Source organism: Pangasianodon hypophthalmus, chromosome 17 (assembly GCF_027358585.1).
Source record: "Pangasianodon hypophthalmus isolate fPanHyp1 chromosome 17, fPanHyp1.pri, whole genome shotgun sequence".
In the NCBI taxonomy this organism is placed as follows: domain Eukaryota; kingdom Metazoa; phylum Chordata; class Actinopteri; order Siluriformes; family Pangasiidae; genus Pangasianodon; species Pangasianodon hypophthalmus.
The window spans coordinates 4,507,874-4,519,666 of NC_069726.1; the positions used below are offsets into that span (position 1 = coordinate 4,507,874).

General features: G+C 37.9%; 1 protein-coding gene across 1 annotated transcript; it reads left to right on the forward strand.

Annotated features, from left to right (window-relative positions):
- Positions 1-500: 500 nt before the first annotated feature.
- opn4xa (opsin 4xa) lies at positions 501-11,560 on the forward strand. The gene is made up of 9 exons (XM_034312720.2): positions 501-647; positions 3,203-3,336; positions 3,481-3,684; positions 4,172-4,343; positions 4,943-5,104; positions 6,502-6,609; positions 6,732-6,906; positions 8,240-8,347; positions 8,477-11,560. Exons 1-9 carry the CDS (start codon positions 520-522, stop codon positions 8,678-8,680), a joined length of 1,395 nt encoding a protein of 464 aa, XP_034168611.2. The 5' UTR covers positions 501-519; the 3' UTR covers positions 8,681-11,560.
- Positions 11,561-11,793: the final 233 nt, after the last annotated feature.

Here is an 11,793-nt window from a genome sequence, read left to right on the forward strand (position 1 = left end):
TACACCAACCCACAAGATGTCGTGGCTGCTCTCTCCTACAATGTTTGAAATTGCTTCATTAAGCCTTAGAGTGTTATTGATTTGTCCCAGTGCTTGGGGGACAGTCGATGTAACAGCACAAAGTGAGCAAAAGAGCAATGCTTCCTTTATTCATATGCATTCTTTGGGCTAATTGCAACTTTTCAACCTGCTTCCTGTCATTTAAATGAGTTTAAAAAGTTGAAAAGGTCTCACACATTAGTACACTTGCTTGCTTGTCAGTGGGCATTGATTCCAAGCCATCAGTTAACATCATATGTAACATCTAGTGTTTGTTTTTACCCTTATATAACTGGAGACAGTGAGAGGGTGGGGAATAACTCTGAGAGAGAGAGAGAGAGAGAGAGAGAGAAAGAGGGAGGGAGAGAGAGAGCGCAGGTGAAGCGCTAGACAGGGAGCATGAGGCAGTATTCCTCTGATTGAAAGCACCGGTGATAGATTGTCTGTCATCCATATCTGTTGTTACAGCAGGACTTGGACATGGATCGAGGTTTCTACAGAAAGGTGGATGTTCCAGACCATGCACACTACATCGTGGCCTTCTTCGTGGCGGTCATCGGGGCTGTGGGTGTCATCGGGAATGCACTGGTTATATACGCATTCTTCTGGTAGGTCATCTTATCTTGGACTGTTCTGAATGGCCACAGTGTTTTTTTTTTTAAGGAAAGTTCAATCAGCATAGAATACAGAACAAGCAGTTTTACTTCATAGACAATATTGTACTGGGATCATCGTAAACCATAAACAAATAAAGGTACCAAACTGTACCATTCCTTAGGATCTTTTACCTGGTGTACTTTTAGCTTTTACAGTGCTTTTAGTGTAACTTTTAGGGAACCTCAGTGGTCCAGTTACAGTATGCACCTTAAATTATTTTAAAAGTACACTATAATTCACATTTCCAGGTAAAAGAAACACACTACAGGTGCAAAACATGTGCTCTTCTTGGTACCACTCCAGCAACAAGGAAAAGTACAGTTTGGTACCTTTATTTCTGAGAGTGTATTGAGCTTTATTGTGAGTATTGTGTTTGGTGTGTGTTGAGTTGCTTGGTGTCCCAAAAGGCAAAATTTCCAACATCTAACGAAGAATAAATTGAATCTTGAGTCTTGACCTCCTAAACAGCATGGAACTGTGGATGGCTTCCCAATCTTATACCATTCATTTAGCTTCATTATTTTGTATTTTGCACTATTATACATTTAGTTACTGTATAATTAGCCTTTTACAAACAGGTTAAAGATTTTAACCTGTTCATTAAAATGATCATTAAGAGCTGGCTGTGGAGAATCAAATGTGCTAGTACTTAGCCTATGAACCACAAGGACACTAACCAAGTTGTAATATTACTTAACATCATTATTAAGTGACCACCATTTTCTAAACACTATTCTAAACACTGTTGTGTAAAGTTTGACAGTTTGAAAAAACAGTAGAAGAAATAGAAGAAATCCTTGCAAATAAAAAAAATGTTCAAGTTTATTTCACTGAAACCAAATTCCCTGTAGGTAATAAGAATGTCTTTATCCGTGGCATAATGAAGACGGATGCAGGGATCTGACTCGCATTTGAGCTCATCTAATGACAAATTACCTTCTCATTCATCATTTCTCGAAAAGCACTGAGCATGTGCTAAGGCTCAACATGCTCCAAATGGAGGCGTGAAGGTCCACTTCAGTAAACCCTCAGCTCAAACTTAACTCAAGGCACTACAGGGGAATGGGGTAATTTTTTAAAAAACAATACATTTCACAATTAGTCTTCACCAGCTGATTGCTGATATCCTTACAAGACATTTTTGTATTGGAACTTTTTAAAGAATTTATATTTATTCATGCAAATGAGCCTCTGTCTAATTAAATACACGTGCATTTTGCATACTATAAAATCAAAAGTCTAGTCTTTGGATGATGTTAGTGTCATGAAAGGTGTACTGAGACAGATGCAGTTGCAGTTAAGAGCCTTTAATAAGAGAAATGTAAACAAATCCAAAAACTCAGGCAAGGTCAAGGTCTAAAACTGGCTTGGGTCAGGCGATCAAGAAACAAAGAATATATTAGGCTAAGGCAAAACATGAGAATCCGGAAACAGGCAAATAATCAGAAAACCAGAGTAACCAACACTCCAAACATGGATCGTAAAGAAAATTGACATATATATCATAATGACACAGACATTGATGTGTCATTATGATGTACATTATCAAATTAACACCTTTCTGTTAAGCTTTGATCATTTTAAAATTTAAAATTTAAGAGAAGACGTGTTATAGATTTATCTTAAAAATCTGTCTTGTCTTAAGTTATGTTAATTCACAAAAGGCCATTAAAGCAGAGTCGCTAGCTTTAAAGATCACAAGTTCCTACATTTATCATGTTCCAATCAATTACTGGTCAGATCAATCAAGGCAAATATTGAGAAGACCAGATTATTTGAATAAAATTGATCATGTTAGTACAATCAATTCATGAAAATAGAATGAGATAATCACTATCGTTAGGGTGTATTAGTACCTGATGTCTAACATGAGTATGCTGTGCTCATATGTGAGCTTCCCTTTAGATTGTTATTGCAATCAGAGCATCATCATTATTCACAAAGATGATGGCGCTAATACACTCTTCAGATGAAATGGATTTTTTTCACTGCCTGGTTCAGAATGATCACGATTTGCATTTTGTAAGGAAGGGAAGTCTTCAAGAAGTGCAATCCTCCCTCTGACTGAATGTTTTTATTGAGTGGATTATTAATGGAGGATTTTGGAATGCTCATCAGCAGGTGATGACTGGAGGAGCTTCATTCAGTGTGTGTGTGTGTGTGTGTGGGTGTGGTGGGAGTGTGTGGGTGTGTGTGTGGGTGTGTGTGGTTATGCTTGTGTGTAAGTGACTGCTGTTCCATGTTAATGTAATTCACTAAATAAGCTGAATTACAAGAATCGCCAGCTTCCGAGGATTTTCGCTCTCAGGTACACAAGATTGAGCCAGCTAATACTGAGGAACATTATTACCGTTATACTCCTACCATTAGATTATGTTTCCCCTCGCTCATTTTAGAGGGAAATATATGAATCCTAAAGCAATTAAAATGTTAACGGATGTAAAGTGCAAGTGCATAACGGGTCAGCTCATTATCAGCAGCTACATGTTTCCATTTTTCCTTCCAGTAACAAGAAACTACGCTCTCCACCCAACTACTTCATTGTCAACCTTGCTGTGAGTGACTTCCTCATGGCCATCACTCAGTCGCCCATCTTTTTTGTCAATAGTTTATATAAGGAGTGGGTGTTTGGGAAAACAGGTACTGTACCTCTCTCTTTTTTTTGCATTAATGTGTGAATCCATTTAACATCACATGCTTTGAAACAACAAAACTTTTTAATGAACATACCACACTCCTAGCAGGAATTTCTCACAAGTTTTTCTGCATTGCTTTGCTTTTTAGGGTGTAAGATCTATGCCTTCTGTGGTGCTTTGTTTGGCATCACTTCCATGATTAACCTGGTGGCCATCTCCATCGACCGCTACATAGTAATCACCAAGCCACTGCAGGCAATCAGGTGGACCTCTAAACGTCGAACACTCATCAGCATCCTGCTAGTGTGGATTTACTCACTGGCCTGGAGTTCAGCACCCTTACTTGGATGGAGTAAGTGTTGGCAGCCATTTTGGGCTTCTTGCTCACTCTATTTTGCTTCACACTCATATATGTGGTTGACCTTCATGTTTCATTGGTGACTTTTTAACAAGAAATATGCACTTTAAATACAAATGCATGACAAATAAGTGAGGTTTCAGGTCACCACAATCCACTTCCCTGGAATTTGGCATTGATTCTATAAGTCTCTAGAACTGCATTGGAGAGATCAACACTGTTCTTCCAAATGATATTCCTTCATTTGTTCTTTTGTTGATTGTGGTGGTGCATGTTGTCTAGCACGCTGCTCCAAAATCACTTGTTGGTCTTCAAATTGGTTTGAGAGATGGTGACTATGAAGGCCCTAGCATATAATTTAGTATTTTCAGACTCATCAAACCATTCAGTGAGCCTACTATTACCCAGAATGTATATAAATGGTACAAACACATCTCTGATGTCCAACATGAACAGGTCATGTGTGTTTTCTTATTGACAGGCTCCTATATCCCAGAAGGCCTCATGACTTCTTGCACATGGGACTATGTCACATCGACTCCAGCTAACAAAAGCTACACGCTCATGCTGTGCTGCTTGGTCTTTTTTGTCCCCTTGGGCATCATATCCTACTGCTATGTGTTCATGTTTCTAGCTATTCGTAACACAAGCAGGTAAAGGTATAGAATGCACCTACATCATTTTATGCATTAGGGGTCACACAATAGGGTCTAAAACTGGTTCACTACCAAGAATGTCGTTCACTACAATTGACAGTTATTCATCAAAGTTGTCAGATGTGTATAAATTTAAGCATGTGTATGAGTTGTTACTATAGAAATGATAACGTATTAGAATGAGTGCATTTATATAGACCTGTGATTTGTCTTACAGCTATCACTACTGTCAGAGCTGATGTTGTAGAGAATTAATCAATACCTTCTGACCAATCAGACTCAAGAATCCAACAGTGCTGTGGAATAACCATATTATGTTGATTTATTTACCTATTTATGTCATATTACTTGTTGTGTGGAATACACCGTTAGGGTTATAGTGGATACACGGGCCATCCTCTGGAATGGATGCGAGTCCATTGCAGGGCAAAATATTTTTTAATCTGATGAAATACAAAGACTTCTTTGTATCAGACTCATAGTTCTGGACCCTACTGCATATACATAAATGCACACGGTACACTATAGTCAAATTTATGACCGATTGCTGTAACAGTGAAAAAGCTTCATGTGAATTCTTCACTTCATGTTTTCAGAGATGTAGAGAGCCTGGGCACACAGATGAGGAATAGCACACTGGTCCAACAGCAGTCTATAACAAGAGAGTGGAAACTGGCAAAGGTCGCCTTTGTGGTCATTGTCGTGTATGTGCTGTCCTGGTCACCCTACGCCAGTGTTACTCTCATCGCCTGGGCAGGGTAGCTATAGATATCTTTCTTTCTTTTTTTTTCACTAAGATTCAATGCACAACGCACAATGCAGTTAGTTCCCCATTGTTCTGTAAAGATGTGATGCACATTTGACAAAATGGTTTCTTTTACATCTTTTATCCAAACATGTTTGGTGCTTTCTTAATCATGGTAAGCCTTACACAGAGCCCATGGCTAGTAAATGGCAGGTTCTCACACAGAAGTGTTGAAATGATGTGATGTGAGTTGACGCGTAACAACAACCAGAGGCAGTCAGCCAGACCAAGTCTGACCGACTTACATCAATTTATCATTAAGCTACAAATTAAGCAGTAAACATAGCAAAGAATTTATTATAAACAGGAATGGATTTAACTATAAACTAAATGCTTGGTGTTCACCAAGGGCTGTCTGGCTTGTAAAAGAAAGTCAGCTCCAGTTGTTGCTTCTACATGGGAATAATCCAATATCTAAACCTAGACCTAAACCAATATCTAAACCTTTAGGCACTAAGAAAAAGCCTTTCATAGTAATGTAGTAGAGGATATTGGTGGCAAATGGTAAATCCTGCTGGTTTAAACCTCTTCTAGAAGTGCAGTCTAATGGAGCAGAAAGATAAGCATGTCATTTTTTCCGTGCAGTCCAAAACAGATTTGGGTTACAGGCATACCACAGACAAATACACCACTGCACTCCTTATCCTGCAAGCCAGTCTCTTAGAAAAAGCTGATTCTAATAGTGTCAGAATTATCTGTGGATGAAGCAATCATCTATGTCTCGTCCAAGGCTGACCAATTCAATTCATTTTTTGTTCACTTGGGTGATGCTTTTATCCAGTTTACAGTTGAGCAGTTGAGAGTTACGGGTCTTGCTCAAGGATCCAACCATAGAAGCTTAACAGTGCAGTGATTTGAATTCACAATGTTGGACTCACAACCTTCTGTTTAGTAGACCAATGCTTTAACAACTAACCTACCAGTTATGGTACAACAGAAATTTAATTTTTGTCCAGTAAACCTTCCGGTGGCGGAAAACTTGCTGACACTGGAGACTCCTTTCATAAATGTAAAAAAAAAAGTCTCATCATAGAAAGACACCATATCAACAATTGTTAAATAACAACATGTTTTTAATCTGTGTATTATTGGGTTTAGATTATGTGGAGTGTCCACCGTACATGTCCCTGTGAATGAGTTGAAATGATAACGTATTAGAAGGAGTGCATTTATATAATTCTGTGATTTTAATTAGAGAAGCTCAGATCTGCTGTTATAGAAAATTAGTACCTTCTGATAAATCAGATTCACTGTGGTATCCTTATGTAACCTCTTCCTGTTGATTAACCAAAAAAGAAAAGTTTCACAACTAAACAAAATAATTGGCATTTGGCATTTTCTACATTTCAGGTATAGCAGCATCCTGACACCATATTCCAAGGCAGTGCCTGCAGTCATTGCCAAAGCTTCTGCCATTTATAATCCTTTCATCTACGCCATCATCCACTCCAAATACAGGTTCCCATCCACTTCTTCACACCTCCATTTTAGCTAAACAAAGCTGTGACCAATTGAACAATACAAACTACATTCTTGGTCTTCTTTCTCTCAGTCCTATTCTTTAATACCTGAATGTACAGGGACACTCTGGCTGCGAAGGTGCCATGTCTACACTTCTTGAACAAGACTCCTCATAAGCAGTGTGTCCCCATTACGAACAGTGATTTTTCATTAAGGAATTCAATGCTGAGCATGCAATCATCGGGGTCAAGGACAAAGTTCAACTCAGTGTCTTCAATGTTCACTGGACATACAGTGAGTTCCATAATGGTTTGATCATTTTGTTCCTTCATCCACAATGGCTGGTTTATTTTGAATAGATTTTTGCTTCCAAAATTAAGCATTGTGAATGCTTATTGACAGTGCTGGGCAGCAGCATTGCAACAAGTAGCAAATCTATTAGTCACTCCAGTCACAAGGTAATAGTGTCACTACTTTGTAAATTAAGTAGCTTGTAAGAAGTTAGCCTATTTTATCATCTTCTGCAGGGGCCTTCAATCTTATTCACAAACGGCCAGTGTGGCTGCAGGCTTTCTTTACAGCCAAACTGGAGGCACACTTCATAGTTGATGGGAAACTAAAGTGAACTGATTAAACAAGTGAAATCAGGTGTGGCTCCTGCTTGGTTGGTATAAAAGCCTGCAGCCACACTGGCCCTTTGTGGATAAGATTGAAGACCTCTGGTCTAGTGAAACATTGATAGCACTTGACTCAATCACTTGGTTTTTGGCTGCAAATGAGTATGCTCTCAGAGATTTACTCACTCGTTCACTTTCAGTAAGCATTTTAACCACTTTTACCATGGATCTGGTATCCCACTGGGAATGAGGTGCGAATACACCCTGGATGGGGCACCAATCCATCGCAGGACATCATGCACACACATATTCAGACATTCATTCACACCTACAAGCAATTTATCTTAGCCAATCCACCTACTGGAAGTTTTGGGAGGGGGGAAGAAACCAGAGAACCCAGAGGAATTCTGGCTTCTCTAGAGTGGCTCTAGTCTGAAGCTCTCAGAGATTGTCGAACTCCTCACAGAGAGTAAGCCCAGCAACCCACCAGAATGTCCACAAACTGAAATTGTGCTTCAACATCACAGACTGGTACAGTGAATATAAGACTTCTTCCACTGACCCGTGAATTGAACTGTTTGTGAATTGTAAGAACTTAAGTGCCTTCACCAGTATAGGTTGTCCAGGTCGCGGTCAGCTAGATCCTTATCACTGATTCCAACTCTCTCACTTTTTGTACCATTTGTAGTGTCAGAGTTTGAGAAGACAGAGTGGCCGTACTTGCAGATTTTATAAATAACTAGTGTTTTTATGGCCAGATTCTAATTCAAAATTTAATATGGAGGCAGTCCATAGTGCTCACTTAGAGTCAGCCCTTAGGGACAACTGGCCAAATTTTCATACATTTTTCAAAATAAATCACTTCATATTTGATTTTCATACTGATTTTCTTTTTCATCAACAGGGGTGATTGTCTTTCGGTCTTCTACATCTACAGATAGCTTTTGCTTGTAACACATTTTGTTCTGCAGGTTTGTAATGATGTAATGTTGGATCCATTGGCCCAGCAGGCTCCATTGCTAAGGACTTCCCAATCAGCTAACCAGCTCATGGAGAAGGAGCAGAGACATCAACTTCAGCAGGAAATCAGCTTCAAGAACTACCTGGCTCAAGAAAAGGTAAGGTACTGGTTCCAGTTGGACTATCAAAATGAGTCCATTCTATCCAGTTTTGTCCAACAGCTGATTTGGCTTAAAGGTCTGGATACCAACAACAAATAGAATAATCCAAGTCTTTGTCCAACACAGCCAGCCATCTTGGATGGAGTCTCACTGAGCATCTGTGACCAAGATCTAGTGGCTGAGTCAGCAAACATGGCCACCATGCCCCTGCTCATGACGAGCCCAGGAGAGGATCAGAAGGACGACGATGGACAGGAGGAACAGATCATGTCCTCTCAACATCACAAGAGCTGTTTGAAGACCTTCAGCCTAAAACCACAAAACCCATAAGACTTTTATGAAAACATAGGTATGCCAAATATCATCAGCAGTCAGTCACTGCCAGGTCACTCAGGGAATGACCTGTTTGAGGATTACAAGGTAGAAGAAGGAGAAGAAGGCTGCCCAGACCGGAGAGACCAACTTACTGCTACAACTGTTCCCAATGGTTTCCTTAGAGTCTCTTTGAGATTCTTGACTGAACACAAATCTAGATCTAATTCTGCTCATCAAAATCTGTGGTATATATATTATAAACAGACTCTAGAACTTTCTGTGGAGACCACATCTGTACCACCACGTGTTCATTTACTCTACTTCTCTTTTGCAGAACTTTCTGTGGAGACCATATCTGTACCATGTGTTCATATACTTTAACACTCCTTTGTTGTCAGTACTGATACATCTCTAGTTATATCCAGTGTGTTTAGTAACATTTTGCCCCATCTCACACCACACCATCTGCCATGGCTACGTGGGTTTGAAATCATTTTACTAGTAAATAGCAATGCAATGATGTAAATGTCACTTTGTACTTTGGCCAATCTTCTCACATTGATTTTATTCAGAAAAACTAGGACAAAAACAATATATAGTATGGCAATACACTTATCACAGCCAACTCTGGAAAATCCTTCAAGGGAACAGAGAAGTCCAAACCTTAAACATAACTTTTTTTTCTTCTTTTTTAAGCATTACTTTACCTGGCATGACTTTAGTTTTTGTTTTAATCTTCATTGTCTTAATCATTTCTGGTTTTCATACTAAGTAAGATTATTTCTTCCTTTGTTCATTTTCATTGTTGTTTTACTTCTATGCATTTTTTTTATTGTTCTTAAACCACTTTCATCTGTATATTTAAACAACAGTGTGCCATATACATTTATTGTGGCTGACTGAAATCTCTTTATCACAAGACATATTGAAGCTCAAGTACTGAAATATACAGGTAGAGGGCAGCAATTGAAGTTGATTTTGTTCCTAATTTGTTTTCTGAAGACAGTAACATTAACTTGAAGTTGATTTTGTGGGGTTATATATGGTTACAGCACATTTTTCAATTTCTAGAAACAAGTTAAAACATTTGGAATAGTGGGACACAAGGGGTGTAACACAAATCAAAGAGACATGACACTATTTTTTGGCATTTTGAGGCAAATTTATTTAAAAATATAGGAAATGAAGCTTGCTTCTGGGGGACATTGCTAACAAAATTTTATTGATTGAGGATTTTAAAGTAAATTTCCTATTCCTAACAAAAACAAAAGAAAAAAACTTTAATTTCTCTCTAAGCTAAAAAAAAGCCTGTTCCCAAAACAAATGGCACCCCTACAATGTTCATGCAGCTATAGTGGCACAGTTATCTGGTATTTACAGTGTGACTTTCTGATGTCTGATATTTAAGCCATAGGTACAAAGAAGCTGATAAAAAATTTTAAATACAGTGTATCATGTGTATGTCATGTATATACATTATTTACAGAGCTAGCATAAAGGAGCAAAGTTCAAGGCCTGGCATATTGCTGAAAATTGATTGAAAATTGCTAAGATAGCATAACTCAGTAGTATACAAAGTTCAAGGATGAGCATACAACAAAGAATCAGCACCATATAGGATAAAGCTGAGTTATTTAAAAAAAAAAGAAAAAAAAGGAGTGTCAGCTGTTAACTGGGACTGATGTGATGGGCCCAAATGTGGCACCACTGTCTCTGGCAGTCTCCATTTTATATTTTTCTAAAGTACTGATATCAATCCCAATCTTCCAATCCCATTGTTCTCTTCTGGGAGTGAGATAGAAAGACCGAAAGACAAGAAATATGTTCAGGAATGTAACAGTATGGTTTTTTCTTACCAAACACACTTCTCTTGACAGCCTTGTGTTCACACTGTTATTATGTTTGTAATACTATATGTGACTATGTGTCTAACTTCGGAAGAGGATCGTCATATAGGAGTAACGTCTATATGCAATGAAAAAGCAGTTTATTTGTGTGGTCTGATAAACCAGTATGCAATATTTCTCAGAGACTGCTTCGTGACATTTGCTGGGATGCTTATTTTATAATTGCTTTTTCTCCATTTGAGTTCTTGCAGATGTTGATTTAAAGGCCCAGTCAGTTTATATGGAAATGAAATATTTTGTAATACATTCCAAAATGTGAGTAAGATATTACTCTTTTTGTATGGGTTATGCACCAAGCGTCACTCAAACTAAAAAAATAATTTTCTGCATTAGTTAACATAACACTGTACCTTAATCCTGAGGTTTGTTCATGTTAGCTTGTGTATTATATAATGTCAATTACATAATGTCACCCAGTTTCTCCTGTTTCTTTTGGTTTCTGATGAGATTTATCAGGGAACACTGTATAAGCTATGTTAGACACTATGTTACTCATATCACTGTATGCAGGATCGTGAGTCTGCTTTGAATGTGCGTAATATATACATTGAGAATACACTTTATATTACCAGTGATGACTCACACAAACTTTCTTTTCATGTTTTATATGTGTTTGAATTGAACAGGTGTGAAATATTTGCTGTATGATAATCATCATGGTTTTCAGTATATCACATATCTTCTCACAACTTGGCAGTTTCAAAGTAGTTAATATGTAAGGAATAAAAAACTTAGAGGTGTGCAGTTATGGGAAAATAATCAACATGAGGTGGTGTGTTCCAGCTTAACACAAAGTAGAGTTGCTGTTACCACCCCGAAGTTGATTATTTTCCAATAACAGCATGTCCCGAATAGTTTTTTTTTTCTCTTACAGTATGGTAATTTGCCAACGGTTAAAATATTTTTATTTATTAAAGAACAAAATGTCATACTTTTTATCCATTTATAGTGACATTTAATGTTGTGGAATGTCTGTGAAACAAGTTAGTTCCTGGTTCCTGAGAGATTAAAACTATTCTTTCTTGTTTTATCTTTCTTGAAATGAATAAGAGAAAAAAATGTGGCTTGTCATGTTACAGACTTGTCGGAAAACTTTACACTTGAAGTTGCAACTTTACCTCTGTCTAGTTCAAAGCGCTGACACTTGAGACTCCTTCAAAAAAACCTAGATAAATGTCACCTCACTTAAACCAAACGTTGTTTTTAAAACTTTTTATGTTA